Source organism: Arachis hypogaea, chromosome 13 (genome assembly GCF_003086295.3).
Source record: "Arachis hypogaea cultivar Tifrunner chromosome 13, arahy.Tifrunner.gnm2.J5K5, whole genome shotgun sequence".
Classification (NCBI taxonomy): domain Eukaryota; kingdom Viridiplantae; phylum Streptophyta; class Magnoliopsida; order Fabales; family Fabaceae; genus Arachis; species Arachis hypogaea.
The window spans coordinates 125,216,852-125,238,841 of NC_092048.1; the positions used below are offsets into that span (position 1 = coordinate 125,216,852).

The 21,990-nt window shown below is 32.8% G+C and overlaps 3 protein-coding genes and 1 long non-coding RNA gene across 6 annotated transcripts; 2 read left to right on the forward strand and 2 right to left on the reverse strand.

Moving 5' to 3' along the window:
- The first annotated feature begins 1,402 nt into the window (after positions 1-1,402).
- LOC112733180 (ethylene-responsive transcription factor ABR1) lies at positions 1,403-3,868 on the forward strand. 2 transcript variants are annotated; one of them, XM_025782049.3, is made up of 3 exons: positions 1,403-2,029; positions 2,127-2,432; positions 2,873-3,868. In XM_025782049.3, exons 2-3 carry the CDS (start codon positions 2,180-2,182, stop codon positions 3,550-3,552), a joined length of 933 nt encoding a protein of 310 aa, XP_025637834.1. In that variant the 5' UTR covers positions 1,403-2,029; positions 2,127-2,179; the 3' UTR covers positions 3,553-3,868. The 2 variants fall into 2 exon arrangements, with proteins under 2 accessions (XP_025637834.1, XP_025637835.1); XM_025782050.3 differs by lacking the exon at positions 1,403-2,029 and having other exon boundaries at positions 2,036-2,432.
- An 863-nt stretch (positions 3,869-4,731) lies between these two features.
- On the reverse strand, positions 4,732-9,834 carry LOC112733179 (26S proteasome non-ATPase regulatory subunit 12 homolog A). Its single transcript, XM_025782048.3, has 12 exons — positions 9,649-9,834; positions 9,197-9,391; positions 8,533-8,640; positions 8,330-8,434; positions 8,174-8,230; positions 7,868-8,064; positions 7,026-7,125; positions 6,819-6,931; positions 6,584-6,734; positions 6,410-6,487; positions 5,173-5,426; positions 4,732-5,062 (listed from the first exon to the last, which is right to left on the reverse strand). The coding sequence occupies exons 1-11, from the start codon at positions 9,802-9,804 to the stop codon at positions 5,208-5,210; spliced, it is 1,479 nt and encodes a 492-aa protein (XP_025637833.2). The 5' UTR covers positions 9,805-9,834; the 3' UTR covers positions 4,732-5,062; positions 5,173-5,207.
- A 93-nt stretch (positions 9,835-9,927) lies between these two features.
- LOC112733178 (ubiquitin carboxyl-terminal hydrolase 27) lies at positions 9,928-13,961 on the forward strand. Of its 2 annotated transcripts, XM_025782047.3 has the most exons (11): positions 10,080-10,256; positions 10,428-10,690; positions 10,813-10,930; positions 11,129-11,229; positions 11,315-11,545; positions 11,879-11,944; positions 12,066-12,194; positions 12,301-12,438; positions 12,540-12,602; positions 12,762-13,046; positions 13,189-13,961. In XM_025782047.3, the coding sequence occupies exons 2-11, from the start codon at positions 10,430-10,432 to the stop codon at positions 13,459-13,461; spliced, it is 1,665 nt and encodes a 554-aa protein (XP_025637832.1). In that variant the 5' UTR covers positions 10,080-10,256; positions 10,428-10,429; the 3' UTR covers positions 13,462-13,961. The 2 variants fall into 2 exon arrangements, with proteins under 2 accessions (XP_072068541.1, XP_025637832.1); XM_072212440.1 differs by having other exon boundaries at positions 9,928-10,690.
- A 6,342-nt stretch (positions 13,962-20,303) lies between these two features.
- On the reverse strand, positions 20,304-21,428 carry LOC140177998 (uncharacterized). Its single transcript, XR_011869941.1, has 2 exons — positions 21,040-21,428; positions 20,304-20,954 (listed from the first exon to the last, which is right to left on the reverse strand). It is a non-coding gene; the product is annotated as an uncharacterized lncRNA (long non-coding RNA).
- Between the last annotated feature and the right edge of the window lie 562 nt (positions 21,429-21,990).

A 21,990-nucleotide genomic window follows, 5' to 3' on the forward strand; every position in this document is an offset into this window, starting at 1 on the left:
TAAAATTAAATTGGATTAGTCTAATAGTTACTGCTCTAGTAAACTTAAACAAGTATTAAAAATTCAAATCTTACTTTATGTATATAGCAACTTATTAACTAGCAGTAAACTCTTAAATAGATACTAAGAGAAAAAAAACGAAACACATAAACTTTTACTTTATATTTTCCGTAGTTATTAGAATTAACTGTTTCATTTTAATTGTACATGTATATTAGGAAAATAGCTAAAATATTAATGTTCAAGTGACTTAGATTTATTCTATAAATTGCTCATGACATATCTTTTAGTTTCTCTGATGTTTTTCTACTATTCTATGAAAGTATTAATTCTAGAGTAATATTTTTTTAGGAAGAAATATTATCTCCTCAAAAGTTTATTACGTACAAACAATTCCTAAATAGTGACTAGTTTAACAATTCTTATTTGCCACATACATTAATAGTTAGTGGAACTTATGTAAGGTATCTTGATTAAAGTTGGTAAATCGAAATTTATTTTGAGTATATTCAGATGTGACGTTAAAATTTGTGTTCCTTTTTAAAACAACTTTGTATTCTAGTTCAATTATGGCTCCTTTCCTTTTTTTTGTTAAATAATAATGAATGGAAGTGAATTAAGAAAAGAGTAAACACTCAATTTGGTTTTTGTCTATTTTCACGAAGGACAAAGCGATTTCTGTAAAAAAAAAAAAGAACATTTCGACTCTCAACCTTTTTATTTTGGGACAATACGGTCCTTCTATTAAAAAATTCATTAAATAATAATTAGTTTTGTGGATGTTTTATTTGTATTTTGTGAGGGATTTAAACCTCCACAAATTATTAATAACTTTGTTTTTAAAAAATTTCTTTAGCAATGGTGGTTAAGTGAAGAAAAACCATTGATAAAAATGATGCCACAAAAAAAAAGTAATTATAATACAATATCTTTTAAAGGAAAAAAATAATATCGAATAAGAAATAAAAGAAGAAAACTTCAATGTTGATAATATTAGTATTGGTCATGATAACGGTAAAGGAGATAATAATGATGATAAAGTATGATTATACAATAAAAATAAGGATCCGCTAGTAGTAGTGATAGTAATTAGTTATATTGTTGAAAATATTTTTGTGGGGTTTAAAATCCCACAAAATACAAATAAAACTCTTACAAAACTAATTTTTATTATTATTTAATAAATTTTTTAACAAAAACCGTATTGTTTCAAAATAAAAAAATTAAGGATCCAAATGTCTTTTCTTTTTGGATAGGAATCACTTTGTCCTTCGTGAAAATGGACAAAGACCGAATTGGTCTTTACTCTTAAGAAAAAGTTGAACAAATGAATTGTTGCGGCTGCAACTTGCAACCTGCGACTTGCCTATTAACTGTTGATACACACCAAGGATTAAGCATCGAACTGAAAATAGTTTTCTTTTGCTGAAGCAACTTGCCAATGTCACACCAAAAATAATTGAAATTAAACACTTATAAATTTGTGGGTGCAATGCAACTTGGCTAATTAAATCAACCCGTGTCGATACAAAATATACAACCCTATCCGATATGCTCAACAGCTCCTTTTATTTATACAATCATAAGGTTTGGGAATAACGTGACAGAATTATTCAGGTGGAGTTTTGATTTACACCTCAAGTGGACGGATCTATGGCCTTATTTTCCATAATTAAAAAACATCTCATCTTATATAATATTAATAAATCAAACTAAGAAGATGATGATGGATATTTTGATGTCGGCTCCTTCCTTTTCACCACCGACTTAGTTTGGTTCTTCAAGTTGGTTACCTCCACACCATGTTTCTCTCCTTTCACACCTTAATAGTGTAAGAGTTTTGACCTATCTTTATTACCAATCAATTATCAATTATTTATTCTTCTAAGCTACATGCATTTGATCTGTTTCATCAACTTGATGGTATGTATATATATTACATCTTTCATATAATAATAATAATAATAATAATAAGGAGCAAGGGACAAAGGAAAAGAAAAGCATTTTCCCCCGTGCGGCTTATATATAGGTACATTTATATCAATGTTCAGAGGGAGTTCTAGTTCTAAGTTCTATGTTCAGATTTGCATAATATATAGTTGAGTAAGTTACTTATTTGCATGCAGAAGAAACAAGAGGTGATTTTGATATACAGAAATAGATAGATGATGTTTTGGGGATGCAACCAATGATTATGTTTCCCGGTCTGAATAAAGAGGAGGAGATGGATACTATGGTTGAGGCTTTGACTCATGTTGTTCGTGGAGAAATACCTCAAGAAGCTGCTGATGTTGCTGTGACATCTAACATGGCTTCTGTGTCTGCAACACCATCTACGTCCTCTTCATCTTATGGACTCAATTCTAATCTCAAAAGAAGTAGGGAAGATGATATACCCTTTCTTGCTTCATCCTCTGCTTCTATTCCACCAAGTAAGTACTACATTTATTAGTCTTTATAATTCTTAATATTTTATAAATATCCAATTTTTTTGGGGTCATAGCTAGATATGTTAATGGGTCCCTGCATAAAGAATAAATGTTCCTCAAGTGTTTTTTTATATTTTTTTCATTTTTTTTGACATAACTAGACCTAATAGTTGAACAGAACTTAAAAAAAAAAAAAAAACAGAACATAACCGCTAGAGTTTGGGGTAGGACCCTCTTTTGAAGATTAATATTAAATGAAATGTTGTATTAGCAAGTATGCCCCTGTTGGGAAAAAGATATTAGAGAATCAGAATTTGTATCATTCATTTTTATAGCAATGACATGACATATATACACACACTTTGAGTGAGAGAGAAAGTCATGATAGCACATGGCAATGATTGGCAACACAAACATTTCTGATGTGGGATTTCATTATACAGTTTCAGAGCTTGCAATCAACGGGAAAACAAGAAGAGAAAGAAGCGAAATGGGAGATGATGCAGTAGTGTACGAATACAGAACAGATCTAAAGAAGAATGATGAGGAGAAGAGGAAGAACAATGAAGGGAAGAGAAAATACAGAGGAGTGAGGCAGAGGCCATGGGGGAAGTGGGCTGCAGAGATCAGAGATCCATTCAAAGCAGCAAGAGTGTGGTTAGGAACCTTCAACACTGCAGAGGCTGCTGCCATTGCTTACGACCAAGCCTCTCTCCGCTTCAGAGGCAACAAAGCCAAACTCAACTTCCCTGAAAATGTTAGGGTGAAGCAACCACCACCACCACCAACCGCTTTCACCATTTCTCATACTGCTTCTTCTCCTTCTTCTTCTGATGCATATGTGCCCCTTCCACCTTCCACCGTGGAGGCTTCACCACCCAAGTTTTATGAGTTTTCAGACTTCCCCATCAGTTTATACGATCAGATGTTTGTGTCGTCTGCAATGGCTTCTCATATTCAAGCTTCTTCGGCTTCATCGCCAGCGGCATCGAATTCTTCCTCTTCTTCAGTGTTTGCTTATTCTGTAACTTCTGCCACACAGGCAACTCCAATTCCTTCTGTTTATTCTGCTAAGCTGCCGCCATGGTCTTCTTCTGGTAATAGCTCCTCTCCTTCTAGATGATTTATTCCATGAGCACAACAAAAATGCGAATTTATGAATTAGATTTTGTATGTTCTTGAGAAAGAGAGGGGGTCCAAGGGTTGACCGAAGATGCAGTGGTTGACTATGTAAGATCAGCGGTGTTCGGGTACGTCACGCAACACGCAAGCATAAACAATTACTGGAATAAGACATTTCTCGATTACGGAACGACTCACAAAAACAAATCTCAAAAGGTTGGATAGGTTTCCAACAAAGAAACGAATTGATAAATTTCTCAATCAAATTTCTACATCCGTCTGAAACAAGTAACATAATTTTATTTAATTCTTTGTTATTCTTGCTTGCAAGCATTCCTTCGCAGTCATCGTCCTTAAAAGTTAAAACCGCAAAAGCAAAAGCACATCTAAGTTACACGTTCGCAATTAATTTTATTTGTATAGGAAATAAATAAATACATAATATTGCCAGTGACGCAGGCCAACAGCCAACAGGGAAGGCATATTGTCGAGGGTTATATAGGGATCGGATGTAGTTATGTGTCTGTTTTTTATTAACATCATTTTATTGATAATTGAGCTCTCTGCCAAAAATATTGCTTTCTGGACATGTTTAAAAAAAATCATTTAAATGTCATAGATGGTAATTATTTTCAATTGTTTGTTCATCATATCTCAACCTCAATCCTCTGATAATGCAAATGCAACAGGTTTTGTTGCTAGTACTTTAAAAGGTAACTACAACCTTAAAAACTAGAAATTAGTTGTTAGATTCAGACCAAATTTATCACTTATGTAAATATTTCTTAATATCATAATTTAATCATTCAACATTCCTTTAAAAAAAAAAAAAACTCTTAACAAATGATAACAACTTTCCATCATTCACTTAACAAGCATTTTGTTTTGATTGTGCAACATTCCAACGAGTCAACAATACAATAACGATTTTTTATTAAGTAGGAACCTACTTTTTCCCCTTCCTATAATTATTTCTTTTTGCTTTTTGGTTTCCCATGAATATTGCCCAATCCCATAAACTAAAGACTCATCCACTGCAAATCGAAATTCCATTTAAAGATTTGTATTTACGGATTTGCCGATCGGTTCCTATAATCATTTCTTTCATATAGTATTGGATGCAAACACAAATTAACACCATAGGAAATTGCACGACAAACAATAAGTACAAAAACAGAAATTGCGACCGGAAAGTACAATAGAACATTATCAGGTCAAAAGAATATAAATGAACAAGCACTCAATTTCTCAATTTCTTACCACTGCCATAACAAAGGCCATTTAGAATCCTGTCAAACGTCAGCGGTAAGGTACTATTGTTCGAGTAGTATACAACAAAGCTACTTTCAATACTAAGATGCATATATCCGGCTCTCCCCTGAACGCATGAATGAGAAAATGCAAAGTGAAAAAAGGGATCCTCGTTTACTGCAGTTCCTGACCAACCCATTCGGTGACAATTCAAACGAAAGGTAAACTCCAGTCCAAAATCACATACATAAGGAGTTGTCCTGCAATACATCAGAAACAAACATTATGATAATACAGGAAATACCAAAAAATGACAACTGAGATTCGAGGGAACAACAGACTGGAGAAAAGGAAGGTGAAAAAGCTTTACCAGTGACTATAATTGTGATATGGAACATGACTCTGTTAAACCTTCAAAGCAGCTTTGTGCACCATGGTTTCCTTGTGTATTTGATGACAGCTCTTCTCCACAAGATCAAGCAGTTTCTCCAAGTTTGCTGCCCATGAGTTAAGAATATCATTGCTATCTTTTTCTGTTTGGAAACAAACTATTCCCATTGGTCTATCAATCTTAGCGATCAGTGCTTTTGACACAACCATATCCGAGAGATGCTTCTCAGCTTCCTGAATTTTAACAGGAAAATTTGTTGGGGGTCATCACACTAAAAGAAATCATTACAAATGCTAAATTCTCGTAAGTCACTTTGGTTTCAAAATACCCATATTAAAAATTTAAAATGCACATAGCAGCTCAGCATGTAATGTAGAAGAACCAGATTGACATGATGTCGTGAACTACGGCTGTGTTTGACATAGACACTAAAGATATGGACACAATATTTGTGCATTGTGTTTGACAAAATAGATAGACAATACACAACTTTAAAAAGTCTAAATTACCCCTTTTATTTATTTATTTTTTCTAAACAAAATTTCTCCTCTTCTCTGTCCACCTCACTGTCCCCCTCCCCATTTCCTTCATCTTCCATGTTCTTTCTTTTCCTTCCAACAACCTCCAGCCAAACAAATTGAAATAAAACATAAAAGAAACCAAAAAAATCAATTAAAAAAAAATCAGATTCACAAGGTAGATGGAGAAGATGGAGGCATAAGGAAGAGGAGGAGGCAGAGAGAGAGAGAGAGAGAAGGGAAGACAGAGGCATGAGAGAGAGAGAGAGAGAGAGAGAGAGAGAGAGAGAGAGAATGACGGTGGTGAGAGAAAAGGGTATTGAGAGACACAGAAGGAAGCTGGTGAGAGAGAGAGAAGGGTAGTATGTGAGAGAGAAGGATGGTGCTGTCTCTATGAAGAAGACTTGGGGAGATGATGATGTTATGAAGAGGAGGGTGGTCTTCGAATTAACTTTCTACAAGGATAAAGTTGCAAAAATTCGTGTATCACTTCTTGTGTCCGAGTGTCTCGGCTATTTGGTAGTATATAAATTGTGTCCCAATGTACATTTGTGTGTAACCATGTCCTAAAATCATTTGTCTCAGCAAACAATACCAGTGTCCATGGACACTAACCACGTGCCGGAACCTACACTAGCATCCAGTGAGATATTTTTGAACACTCCAAATAGCACATAATCATAAATAGCATTACAAACCTGTACACTGAGGCACAGAAGCTCAGCAAGTCTCTTCAAAGTAATTCTTGCGTAGTATTTTGATACAACAAGAATATTCTGCAAGATAATGGAAGTACACCAAATCAACAATTCCATGATATCAACCAACCAAATTAATGGGATTAAGAAATTAATATAACATCGGGTGATTACGTGTTCAATTATCCTTTGCTTCAGGTCCTCTGCTGCTTTTTCACCCAAAGATGACCCAGAGATATTTTCATTCTCAAAGTCATTCTTATATGTCTCCCATAAAGTGTTCCATTGGATAACCTCCATGGTGACCAGCTGTTTCAATAGTTGCCTATGGCACAACATTTAACAATGAAATCACAACAAAATATTTGAACATGAATAAGAAGACTGAGAGCAGCATTAGGTAACATACTTAAAGCTTGGAATTTCAGATAGATTCTTGTCTTCCAAGGTGGAATTGAGAAGGCTTGACTGCATGGGATCATGTGGTGCCAAAACCAAGTACCAACATATTTTTCTCAAGATCTATAATAAAGATATTTGTCAGAAGAAACTAATGTCATGTAACATAATAAAATTTCTCACAGTAAAAAAGTAGCCAAAAGAAAGAAGAGCCTACAGGAGTCCAGTCAGCTGGGTTTTCTTTGACAGATGGTATCTCATATATAGCCTTATAGCAACGGCAAATTTCAAGATAGTCATTGTTATGGGAATAATACCTTCACACACAAACATAAAACATCATAAGAAAATTAATGTTTTAAAATCAGCAGAAAACAACAGATATAGGTATTTTTAAAAAATTGTTGCAACATAGTAAAATAAAAAACCACTTATCAACACCACTCTACATTACTAAAGTGATATAATCCACTGTTACATTCCAGCATGGTCAATATAATTTTAGTATCCTAGATCATCCTATACCAATTGGCACAGTTTCGATATCAGACTGCATGAACCATCAATTTTGCACAAGGATATTGACTTCAAAATATTAGAAATAGCATTTTGCAAACTTAATGAAAGAAGGAAGCAATTTTTTAAAAAAAATGATGATTGCCATAAAATTAGGACGAATATACAAGTGATTGCCAAATAAAATACTAAATAATTAAATTCCGATATTGATCAATTATACAACTGTAACCTAGAGTGCAGGATCAAGAGATTAAGGTGCATCTATAGTCACAAGTATAATTAAGAGAACCTGAGGAAATCCTACAGGATAGGCAAAGATAGATAGTCAGTACACACAATTAATTTATGGAGACTAATACCACTATGCCTTATTCTGGGAAATTCAAAAGCAAGAATCAATATAAGAATTTAGTTGATAGTAAATTCATTCAAAATCAAATGGATTATGGATGAAGAGATGAAAGATGCAAGGTTCAACAACAGCATTTACAACTATATCAGGGTAAAACAAGACAAGGCAACAAGTAGGAACTTATTTACCGAATCATCAATTCATAATAGATTCGCTTTAACTCCAACAGAGATGGTATATCTGCAGGAGCCTCTTCAACAACATTATCACCTTCTTTAGGCTTCTTCTTTTCCTTAGATGGATCAACATCAAATACTCTTGGACTAATCTTTCTTGAGAGAATTTGAGCACGAACATAATCCTGCCGGTCTAGGCACAATCGTACCTACATAATTCAATGTATAAGACTATAAACTCAGGCAAATGAATTGAAACACATGAAATATTTAGCTAATACTGATATCACAAATGTAAGAAGGTATAGTATCTCATACTTGCTCGAGAATAAATGCAATTTTCTCAGTTTTGGCCATCGCACCAAAAGTTTCAACCTGATCGTATAACCATCAGATCAGACAGGTGAATTGAAGTACAAAATGAATAAATAGTCATAAAAAAATCCATCAAATTAAAACAAGTCAAACACCAACCGCAATTTCTTGCATCAAATCAGCAGCTTCAGCTATAAGGCCTTGTTCTTCCTTAATCTTTGCAAGTTTCTTGATCAATCGAGCTCTCTCAATCTCAACGTATATCTATCAAAAGGTACAACATATTAAGTATACATACATCTTATAAGATGGATATCATAGATCATAAAACAGAATGGAAAGCAGATATACTGTATGCTTACCTTCCCTGCAGATACACTGTTCAATGTTTTGATGAGCTCTATTCGAGTTTCAATGTCAGGTGTCTTGTCAATAAATTGCATAGCCTGCTGGACCATAGCTGTTACAGCCTGTGAGCATAATTTAAACTTGTTAACAGGCCACATCGTGTCTCTTGTACTACTTACAAATTGCAAGAGAGGAATGTAAATATTAGCTATCATAGGCAAAAGTTATTATATAGAGGCTAAATCAACAACAATTCTACAGGTCAAGGAACTTTTGTTCTTGTATAGCAGCAAGGATTTACAAAATGTTGCACATGTTAGGCTAATAGCACGCTTGCATTTAACTCCATGGACTGGAATTAGAATTCTCATGTTCCTAATATGCTGATCAAAAGCAACATTATATCGTTGAAGATCAAATAACCTAAAATAGTCTTTCTAACAGGCACAAGGACAGTCTTTCACCGGAACATTGGATACCTAACTACATTACAGAACATTATCATATACTGAATTTCCATTACAAACAAACAGCAACAAGTTAGTTTATAAGCAAGCTAAAACCCTAAACCTCTGTATAAACCACACTGAAATAGAGAGAACCACGTAACCAAAGGGTTTCTTCCGCATACATTTAAAAAAAATAAAATAAAATAAAAGGAAATTGTTGAGCAATTACCTGCTTAAGCTGGCCGCGTCGTTTGGATAGAACGACAATCTGGTCGTTGAGGGTTTTCCATGCTCGAGCTTCAAAGCAGAGCTGCAAAATGTCGGTAACGGCCTTTCTGGTACCGGCGACGTCACCGGCGAGCCTCATCTGCTTCTCCACATTCAGCAACTGCTCTATCGAGGCGTCTAAATTCCCCGTATTCGCCTACAGAAAACCGAATTCAGAAAAATGACCAAATTCCAACTCAAAACATGGCAAGAAATTAAAAACCCTACGGTATAGTCATTTTTAGTATTTTGGGGGGGGGGGGACAAAAAAAAAGCAAGAAATACTTAGAATTGGAAATTAAAAGTGGAAGTAGAGAAGACATGCAGATAAAAAAAAGGGAGATCTGAGAGGGCGTAGATCGATTATTATGAACGAAGATTAGTGAATTGAAGCAGTGACAGAAAGATGCATACCATGGTTTGGGGTTTGGGAACGAGAGAGAGAGAGAGAGATCTCTTCGACTGAGTCGTTCGATTATTGAAAATTGAATTAAAAAAGTTGGAGGAGGAGGAGGTATAACTGCAGTGCCGATTAAGAGTGCAGGAGTTAAATAGGGCCCTCTTTTTCATTGTGTACGTAGGCCTGCAGTGAGTTTCATGGGCCTAGTAACCACCACTGCCTTTCGTGGCCCGAAATTTTACTGCCCTAGACGGCCCGACGGGACCACATTCCTTTCTTAGAAGGGCTTTTTTTTTCTGACAAACAAATTTTAAAAATATGTAAAAAAAAATGCTTAATTTTAATAAAATTATTAAGAAATTTTTTTCGTAAAAAATAATCTCCTTTTCCTTTTTCTCTGTTGTGTCAAGGCTTTTATAAATAGGATGGGTTTCAGACCAAAAACATAGAAAGAGAAATGGGCTCTATCTTTGTCCCATGCCGATTGTGCTCTATCTTTGTCGGCTCCCCCTGTCCACCTTCGTTTTTCTAAGCAAGTAGCGGGAGGAACTGAAAGTCTGAAACATCACCGAAAGGGTTCAATTCCCACGAAGAACCAATTTTGAATCAACTTCTTTGAAAGGTAAAGTTGCAGCAACCACATCACCAACCCAAACGGGTCTTAACCATTAATCTAAAAGGGTTCCCACATACCCACTGAACCCCACCTTTCGTTCTTCTTTCCTCACACTTAACATTAGTTCCGATTTGTTGTTTGTTTGTTTGTTTTTTTTTTTTTTTTTTTTCTGCTCAGCTATGTTGGGTCAAAGTAATGGGAACCAAGCTTCTTATCTCATGTATTGGGCACTACCCTCTACGGTTCTTGCTGGTCTTGTTGGTGCTGTTTTGGCACTTAAAGATGGCAAATTCGCCATTCCAGCTACTCTACCGTGGTCATATTCCTTCCGTACAGATACTACCACTAATAACAACAATAATAATAGCTTGGAGAAACCGCTGCTGGTTCCTGGGTTGCAGAACCTCGAGAACAATTGTTTCCTCAATGTTGTTTTGCAGGTAAAGTCTTGTTCTTATTGGGTTCTTGGAACTCGTGGTGCTCCATAGAGTAAAATGTCCTTGATGCAAATGTTGCATTTGTTCTTCTATGAATTTGAGTTGAATAGTTGAATTTGTTGCAGGCTCTTGCTAGCTGTTTTTGCTTTCAGAGTTTTCTTCATAGGGTGATTTCAGAAAGTGGGACACAGGACTTGGATGAAAGCATGCCTCTTGCACTTTCTTTAGCTTCTTTATTACAAGGTAGCACCTTGTTAAGTTTATTTCTCAGACCATTATATTTCATTTTGTATTTTATGCAATTTGAAATAACCTGAATGCCTAAATGACTGATAGATGTTTGGTCAAGGTTTTTTTATTTTGATTTTACCTAGCAAGATATTTTATACGATTTTTGCATCAAGGACCATTGTATAACTTGTCCATGTTATATATTTGCAGAGCTTGGTTCAGTTTGTGAAGAAAAGGTTACTCTTAGTCCACGAAAGGTGATGCTTACTATGGCTCATTACATTCCAAACTTTAATCTGACAAACCAGCAGGTAGAATTTTGATACTTAAATGCTGTAATGACTGAATGATGCTTTAGGTTTCTGTATGATTTATTCTTAGTTGTATGTCTTGTAGGATGCCGCTGAAGCATTTCTACATCTGTTGTGCTCATTGAGAGAAGAAATCGGAGGTTGTTATGCTCCAAAGATGAGTTCTTTAGCAGACATTTTTGCTTCTAATAATAGAATTCTTACTCGAATACATAGGGACTGGCAGAGTGAGCATGAAAGATGGCACCAACTCTACCTTGGACCTTTTGATGGGATTCTTAGTAGCAGCTTGACCTGTCAGAGTTGCTCATCTCAGGTATAGAAGGCTTTCAATGCAGTTCTCTTACCTTTGCTGTTAATTGTGTGTACACTTTATGTATTGTCGTACAGTTTTGATTTGACACTGTTGCATTAGGAGGAGAAAGGTTCCAAGGTAATTGAAATGGCTAAAATAGGAGAAATGTTAGAATTAACTAATTGATTTTGTATGATGACATGGGTTAGATTTGAGAAGCTAAGAAAAGGCTCAGTTGTAGCTCTATCTAAAGATAATGGTACTCCTAACCTTTATTTTTCTAATGTAAACGTTTTCTCGTATCTGTCTGAAATTTTAATTTAATTTCAAACTGTATATTTGTTTGTTTTGCAGATCTCAATTAACTTAGAACAATTTGATTGTTTGCCTCTTTCACCTGCTCTTAGTGGTTCCACCCTGGTGAGTTTCAAAAATTCAGCGCCAATTATATTGTTGTTTTAATTTCAATATTATTTCTTGGGTAACTGAAATTCTGCAAGCCTTCATGAGCTCCCTGATTAGTTGATGTCTCTCGCTTCAGATATTTGGATGTACGCTGCTGGATTGCCTGAAGCAATTCATTGTTGCTGAGCATGTTGAGAACTATCACTGCCACTACTGTTGGCATAATGCTGCAATCAAGTATCTTTCATTAATGGAACAAAATGAGGTAATTGTTTCGAGATGGTACAGGCAACTGCGGGATGCATAAACAGTGGTCAGAATCTTGCAATTGACTGCTTTCCGTGTTGTAAATTTGTGGCTTTATTAATCAGGTAGAACTTGAAAAGCTTAGGAGATGCTCTGACCAAGAATTATGTGACTGCCGGGAGATATGTAATCTTGAAAACCTACCTTGGTCAAATAGGTTTTCTCATACTATGAAGCAGCTAAGTATTGCTCGATGTCCAAGGGTATGTGTTCCATTTCTTCGATCAGCTAGACATACTTGTTCAATGATACAGTTAGCTTTGGATCTCCCAGTTGCTTGAAATGTTTGGATCTCATTTTGCAGATTTTATGCATTCAGTTGAAAAGAGTTCATATGAATAACTTTGGAGAACCTATCAAACTGCAGGTATTTTTATGTTCAGTGAATCATGATGTTTACGGGCTGGAAATATCCTTTCCTATTGTTTAAATCTGCCGAAATTTACAGGATACAAAAACCAAAAATAGCATATAAATGGTCATGAAAGAGTTTTTGTGTTATGATGATGGATTGATGGTGTTACAGGGTCATATTTCTTTTCCATTGATTTTGGATCTGTCTCCATTCATGACAACTAGGCTGGGAGTAAAGATACCAGATAAATATGGACAAAGTCTGCCATTAAATCTACGGCATAGCAGAAGAATCCCTCTACCATCAGAGGGGAAGATGTTGAGTTTCAGTGGAGATTGTGAGGCAGCAACAGAACAAATCAATTCAAATGATCTTAGTGATGTTGGATTTGTCTCAAATAGACAGGCACTTCCTAGTGACACGTTGTTTCCTAGAGATATGCAGCCCATTAACAAGGTTGGTCCAATGTTGCGCGCACTCGTGTGTGATTTATTTTTTTAAATGTACCTGTATTTTCTTCTTAAATAATGCTAAAATCGAAGGTTGAGTTGGTATTTGCAGTTACTTTCATCTGCTCATTGTCTAAGGCTATATGCAGGTGAACATTTCTCAAAGTTCAGTTTCTCAAGAAACATGTTTGTATCGACTTGTTTCTGTCGTGGAACACTTTGGAAAAGCTGGAAGTGGGCATTACACTGTTTATAGATGTGCAAGGGCGGAGTACTCAGGAGATGTCTCCGATGATTCCTCAAATCAAACTCCAATGCGCTGGTATTGTGTTTCGGATTCTCAAGTGAATGCTGTTTCAGAGTTGGATGTTCTTTCCTCCGAGGCCAGCATGCTTTTCTATGAGAGAATTCCAACAAACTGAAAGCTTAGATAATTTCAGTTGAACAGTTTTTTATTGGGGGAGTGCAATGACTTGTGTTCCAAGTCATAAGAACTTATGGCGTGTCATTTAACCTGACTAGGAGCAGCATAAGGGACTTGTGGTCCAAAATGCAAGACCTTAAAAAATGGAAGCCTATATTTGAAGGTTTGAGAAGTGTAATTTACAAGGATGGAATCCAAGGATGATCCCTCAAGAGTGGTTATTTGCTTTCATTTAAAGAAAATGAAGATACAAACAGCAACAGTTGCAGTGTACATTATTGCTTGCATGAAACTAATCTTTGTTATTCAATTGTTACATAACTGTAAGAGGGGTGCTTAAGTTTTCACTGATTATTGAAATGGATTCATGTAACTTAGATCTTAGAGCTAGAGCTAAATGCTAGCTAGCTGCTGCAATCTTTTACGTGGTGATGTACTTGAATCAAACAACAGCAGCCAAATGCTTTGAAATAAAAAAAGGAGTTTGCAGATTTTTCATATTATTGACGCAACAGTGTGTATAATTTATTGATTTATTACTATTTAAACTGCGATTTTCATGAACTTTTTTGAATAACTTGTACTGTGAAAGTGGAGAATATACTCATACACCTGCTGCATCACTACGTAAAAAGTTTGGATTGGTTTTATTTTAAAGTAGATACAAATTAAACATAAATTGTGTTATTTTCATAAGTAGAATGGAATTCTTTTCTACATGATGAAAATAAAATAAGGATGGATAACAGATTAACTTTCAAAGAAAGAAAAAGTTGTACGAAACAATTTAAATAATTTAAATAAAAAAGTTCCATCTGTTGAGGTGCATAAAAATGACCATCATTTCTCTACACACCTACACACATATATCTCAACTAAAGTTTAATCTTTTGGTGTCTCTAATATATAATTAATTCGGTGTCTCTAATATATAATTAATTCCTGGAGCAAAAGATTGGGTGTTCCTGGGTTCGGATAACTTGATTATCCGTTCGAATCCAAACCAAACCAATTAAATTGGTTCTAGAACCAATGAGTAATCGCCGATCATGATTAGTTCAGATATTGATTTTGGAGAAACGTAATCCAAACTAACCCGCAAATCCGATTGCTCTTTTATTAAATAAAAAATATAAATTCTAAGATATATATATATATATATAATTTTACACTAATTAACCTAACTCTATTATAATTGTGAATTTATGAGTATTTTTTTATTGTTAAAATATTATTGATTTATTAGTTGATATTACATATATACCATATTTACACAATTTTTCTAAACAAATTTTCACTTTTAAATTTTTTTTAATTTCTATTTCATCGAATACCTAATTATTTAAATCCAATCCGTTTTTAATCAGTTTGGTTTAGTTCGAGTACACAAAAAAAATATAAAACCAAATCAATCCGAACTAATTACAATTTAATTGGTTCGGTTCTCATTTTATTTCAAATTTGAACCAATCTGATCTGTCAACACCCCTAGCTAAAGACGTTTATTTATGATATAGGAAAGTGGAATATTTTATTATTGTCTATAGCAGATAATTTACAATGCTAAAACAATTTTAGTTGTGTAAACTAACCTAAATATAACACAAAATTGTAAAATAAAAGAGTTCAATTATGAATCGGGGGCTTCCTACTAGCTGGAGTGTAATCCATTGCGAAAACTTCGCCACTGCTGCCATTTCCTTCATCTTCTTTTGGTTTAAATTTATCATCACCATGATGATCATGACCTATATTTGCATCCTTAGTAGTGCCACCCATGTTGCTTCTTTCTTTAAGTGTTCTTGCTGCACATGCCAACAAACAAACAAACAAATTAATAAAATTGAAAATCATGGAAGAAATGTTAATTTCATATGATTCTATGATAACCAACAATAAAGTACCTCTAGCTTGTATTGTGATGAAGCAGAGGAGGATGAGAACCACAATTAGAGTGCAATTCTTTTGTACACCAGCCATCTCTGATCTTAAAATTTGTGTGTGCTGTATAACAAGAAGATCTTGAATTCTTGATGATCTGAATATAGCTATGCATGTGCTTATATTATAGGCCTTTATATAGAAACAAGATTATAGGAGAGCCAATGGTGGCAAAGATTTATTGGGTATGCATATATTGCTATAATGCTATAGTAGTGGTAGCTAAGCATGGTGGTCTACGAGGGTCACATCACTGTTTTTTTATGTCTGCCTTGAAATAGACATCTATGTATGTGACTCTAATTGGGAAAGACTTGAACCGAGAAAACCAGAAATCCCACTATCCTCTCAATGAATGTCAACCTGCACTATTAAGTGTAATTTGGGCCATCTTAGTTTCCCTTTTATGTCAACTGCTTCCTCTATAGTAATATCATTAACATTATTACGACCCCACATACATTTTCAGTATTTAATAAACTTGTTACAGTCGACAACACAATTCTATATTCCACAAAGATTTCAATTTAATCCTTTGATGGTTAAATACTTGTTACTGTCGTTATCATATTTGAAATTTGATTGAGGAAATGTCTACAATGTTGAGCTGGGACAAGTAAACGTGTGCCTCAATTTGCAGACAATGCAAGATTATTTATGCAGAGCCATATATGCATCTCTAAGGCCTGCTAATGTGAAGCATGAAAGCTTGCCTTGTCGATACCCACAAACACATACAATGTGATGTGAAAAGGTTTAGTGAAACATTAGTGTTTATGCTGCCACCTACCATGTATGTACATTATATTGTTTTTTGGCAGTTAGTTATCGACAATACCCTTCTTTCGAATTCAGTTGCTGCATGCCCTTGTACACACTTATGTAAACAAAAAATGCTAGAGTCAACATTTTTAATTGTTTATCCAAATTTATTTGATTTGTATAGCGGATCCCACTTGGTAGGATAATATGGTTAACTAGTTTTTGTGACTTTTTTCACTAATGCATGCATATTTGTTAATTAAGAAATAAAGCTTAAATTTGGTGAATTATTTGAGAGCAAGTGTCAATCATTCAAATGGCTTGGTATTTAAGAGGATGACAATCATGGCTTAATTAACACTATTGCTTTGTCATAATAACATAATAATAATGGTGGTTGTTTTGTTGTGTTGTGGTTGTATTCTTGCGTGGCCTCAAGAAGTTAGAGTGCATTAGGAAGGAGATTTGATTAATTAGTTAATGATGGATGGATGGAGGAGGGGTAGCTAGGTATTAATATTAATGAATGGAGGGAGTAAAACCGACATTGGTGAGAGTAGCATCGTTTTCAGATCGGACGATGGACAATGTTATTTGTTTGTTTGGAGGAGTAAGACAATAGACAGTGTTCTTTGGGTCACATGGGACGATCTACTAGGTAGGGCTGCCTGTGTCCCTCACAAATTGCACATGATTAATGATTTGGAAGGATATATTTAAGGCTATGACATGGACACAGTAACGATAACCTAAGGGCTAAGGAGAATGCTACAGTTAACTAGTTAAGCAATCAACTAATTTAGGCTAGTCAAGTAGTAAGTTCACTCGTCTGCTTAAACAAGTGTCAGAAGTTTGAATCTCATCTTATGTATACAATAATTTATTAACCAACGACAAACTCTTAAATAAAACTTAAATCTACGACATTGCCTCTTTGGTTATCGTCTGGAAAAAAAAATTAAAACTAGTTAAGCAATCATCAATCAAATTGCATTAGGCTAATTAAGGCTGATATATATGATCTAACCTAAATTTGTATCTTTAGCTCTTTACAATTTTTGTGTCTTTATTAAAATAATGATGAAAATTGATTTGTGACCATTTTTTGGCAGAATATGACGTAAGACTAATTTGCTTAATAATATTGAGAATTGATTTGATAACTACATTTGTTAAAAACTAAAATATTTAATAATTAAATTTTTTTATGGACTAATTTAATAAATTTGTAAAAAATAATTGTGCAAAACATTTGAGTTATTACTTGATTCAGTTGTGTTTAGAGAATTCTTTGTTTGTTTATTCTTTTTCAACGGAACACGTTTTTTCATTTTTGTTTTCCATTTTCCATTTTTCTTATTTTTTTCATTTGGTCTTGTATCTATGCAATCTCTGCAATGCGACTATTTTTTTTTCCCCTTCTCCCAGTAGACCTCTGCCAGATCTTGTTATTCAAAACCGCCAACTTATTTAGAATTTTAGCTGAAATTTAACTAACTGGACTTGACTAATACTGAGGTTTTTGCACTTGAACCAATTCCATATGATTCTATGCAAGTTTGTTGATGCACACTTTTGTTTGGGAATGTATGTTTATAGATCGGATAACCCCCACTATTGCGGTCCCGGTTGCTCAATGATCTCTCTAGTCTATTCCAAATTAAAATATAAAAGAATCCAACCTATTCAAAGTACAAAGAATCTAAAAAGTTAATATTTAATCACTTCTTCTATTCGGATTTCCCCTATATGTTTTTATCAAATATATACTCCAGCTGCTTGTACTTATTAGTCCGTAATGGCTGGATGGATATTGAATTGAGTTTTTTATTAATAAATAATTGAATTACGAAACTGACTTGTTTGGAATCATGAAAGAAACTTCAAAACGAATAATATATTCCTATTAGAACCTTTTTTCTGTTATATATATATAGATATAAGTAACCAACAGCTCTAGTCAACAATAAACTAACAAATATTTTTGAATTGTACTCTATATTAATTAATTATCATTAATTAGTAATTATTTAAAATTTACTTTTTTAAATATAAATTAATAATTATTAATTACAGTTGTTTAAAATTGAATAGTTAAAAGTTGTTTATTTATATTTTTTCTATATATATATATATATTAATAAGAGATTAGAATATATGCAGACGACAAATTTTTAAATAAAATTTTAATTTACAGTAAATTAACTCTTGATCTCTCAAATTAAAAATAATGTAAAAAATAAAAAAAATATTAGATGAATAAGTTAATTTTATAATTAAAGTCCAACCAAATCTTTATTTTTTTTCTTTTACTTTTCTTTTTTCTCTTTCTTCTTCTTCAACTTTAGGATTTTTTATTATCAATTTTTAAATTATTAGACTAATTTGATTGAATTTAATTATCAAAATCATTTGATCATGTAGTTTTCCCGAACCAAAAATACATGAAACAGGTCTGTTAGTTACACACAACAGAATCTTCTGTTACTAAGCAATTTAACTACTTTATAGAACAACTATCTTTCCCCTTCCTGTAAGAAGTAATTATCTGTTATAGTTAAAATAGAAATTCTGTTAAGATAGTTAGCAATATATATATAAACCAGCAATGAGAATACACAACACACTTTGTAGTTTCTTCTTCAATCTCTTCTCTATTCTCCTAAGTCTTCACTAACAGAATCTGTTAGATATACACTAATATAGCATCCAGTCATCTCTTATATTTATTACCATTCAGGCGACAAGCTTCTTGGTTGGATTATTATTAAATTAAACCTGAAATAGTAGCATGAATCATGCATGGGACATACATCTAGGCTATAATAATTTAGTTATAGAATTGTTTATGCATGCCTTGTTGATTTTAAAGCATTCTTATAATCAGATTTATATTATTGAACTTTTGTGACATGTCTTGTCTCCGTCCATATCCTAGTCTACAGTGGCTATAGTGGTTGACGGCTAAAGAAGCACTTATTTTTATTCTGAATATATCACTCTTCTATTTACCACAATCATCCATAATATAATATCGATCAAATCTAGAGTCAATAATTTTATTAAAATTCGACCAATAAAAAAAAAATTTTACATTATTAAATATAATTTTATACTATAAAAATATTAATAATAACTAATTAATAATTATAAATTATAAAATCTACTGATTTTTTAATATTCCTCTATAATATCAGCTACTTCAATAAAATATAAAAAAATTGATATAGTGCCTAAAAGATGAAAAATTTTTAAGGATTAATAAAATTTATTGTATTTGACTAATATTTTTAGCTATCAACTTAATATTTTTAGTTTAGTGTTTATTTACTAATATATTTTTAGTTTATATTTTTAAATATTTTTGACTAATTATTGGTCAAAAATAATAAATTTTGTTAGTATTTTAGTAATTTTTAAAGATGCATGTTATCCTACATGCTAAATAAATTAAAAATTAATATTTAATTTAAAATATAAAAATAAATTATTTTTTAAATATTTAAAATTTATTATAAAAAATAAGTAAGAAAAAAATTAGATATTAAATAGATTTGACTAAAATATAAATAAGATTTGTTAATTAAATAAACAATAATAAATAAGTGTATGTACAAATTCAAAAATATATCTTTATCATAATAAAGATTATGTTACCAATATTTTTTAATATTTATCTTGAAATTAAGGCAATATTATTCAACCTTCTATCTTTTTCCTACTAAAATACAACTCCTAATATTGTCTGAACTCAAAATCTTAGAGATAAGTGTGTAATCTTTTAATCAACCAATCATTGGCAGAAGAACATTTATTAAACCCTAAATCTTAAACTTTCTAAAAGAAAGATTAAAAAATATATATATAAAAAAATTGATAGATGTTGGCTGAATTATTGATTGTTTATCATTTATTAAAGTTCAAAGTTCATATGCATAATATATGTATCATGTACGAACACGGCGGTGGATGAAAAAGATTAACATTTTTGCGAAAGAAAAATATATTACAAAACTTGCAAAATATATATTAATTAAGCATCTGTTACTGGTGACATCAAATTTCAATACCTGATGGTGAAATTAAAATTCCTGTCGATGGAGGTATATATCTATACGTATACAAGGAGTGTTAGAGGATCAGTAACTTTTATGATTTGTAACCATCAAATAGTCATCAATAATGTTTTTAATGGTGTGAGGTTTCATCCAATAGTATGAAATTACTCATTTTTCTTTTATTAGTTACATGCTGGCCAAAATTTAATAAAATTGTTGACTCCTAGACTTTTCCTATCTATACTCCCCTTATACCTAGCCAACTCCAAAAGCTATATATATATATATATAATATAGGGATCAATATAATGCATATATAATGTACATGTATGTAGCTAAACATATGCTACATACATACTGTAATTTAATTCGTATCAAAATGCATTGATTAAGAATAAATGTACAAAAAATGACTAGATAAAAGGAACTGATGGTGGCGCAGCAGTGTTTTCTCAAGCAGGGAGGCGCATGAGAATTGAACAATAATAATCTTTGTCTATACCAAAAAGATTTTCTAAAACGAGAAAAAGAGAAAAGAAGAAACTTGGGATGAAAATTTAATTATGGATGGGAGGATTCTTCTTTGCAGGCGTGTAGTCCATTGTATCTATGTCACCACTAATAATCTCTTGTGTTCCTTCATGGTTCCGCTTGAACACATTACTTTGATGACCCTTCTCACCATCATCAACTCCATTCTTGTTAGTAGCAATCTCTCGCAAACTTCTTCCTGCAATAACCATACCAAAAGAACCAACACATAAATGATACTATACTACATAGAACATAATAATAATAAATTAAATTACTCTCACCTCTAGCTGTCATGGACATGAAGCATAGCAAAAGAAAAGCAACAACAAGAAGAAGGCGATTCATTGGTAACAACAACATAGCCATGTTATATATATAATTCTTACTTAATAATAATAATAAATAATATATACCCTCTTATTACTATTATTATTGTTTTGCTATTATTATTATATCTCTATGGTGTAAACTAAGTAATACATACAAAACATGGTTGCGTGTGTATAGTTATATATGCTCTTTATATAGGTAAAGAGGAGGTTAATAGTATAAGTTGGAAATATATGCATTAGTGTTTACTCATATGTCCAAGACAAAAAAAGAGATATTGTTTTGATTTTGGTTCAAATCAGTGTCTCGTGGCTGTATCCTCCCCTGAAAATGACAACACTTGCTTGGAATGCGGATTCAACTTAAATTTAATTAAGCAGCACATACAAATGGTTCCATTCTCAATGTTACTTAATCACTTGCCACAATTTGTCCCTCTTCACTCTGCCCTAAACTCGTCTGCAACCAAAAGCAAACCCTTCTAGCCCAAAAAAATATAATATTCTTTTAACATTCGAATATTATACTATATATTTTATATATCTTGATGATTACTTATATGAAGTTGTCTTCGTACCAAAATGATAGATAAAATGAAAATCATTAAATAATTTGATATGTTTGACTAAATTGTTATTTGTTTAACAATTTTCAACTATTATCTTTGTATAAGTAATCATATATATATATATATATATATATATATATATATATATATATATATATATATATTATGTAATGAACTGATGATAATGAAAAGGCAAACTTATTAAAGAACATGTGTGAAGATCAGAGAGGGAGGGGGGCTCCGTCCATTTTTTGTGGAGATACCCTACGCACATAATGGTTTAACATATAATAATGATGGGAGGAGGGAATGGAAAGGAGAACCTTACCCTCTT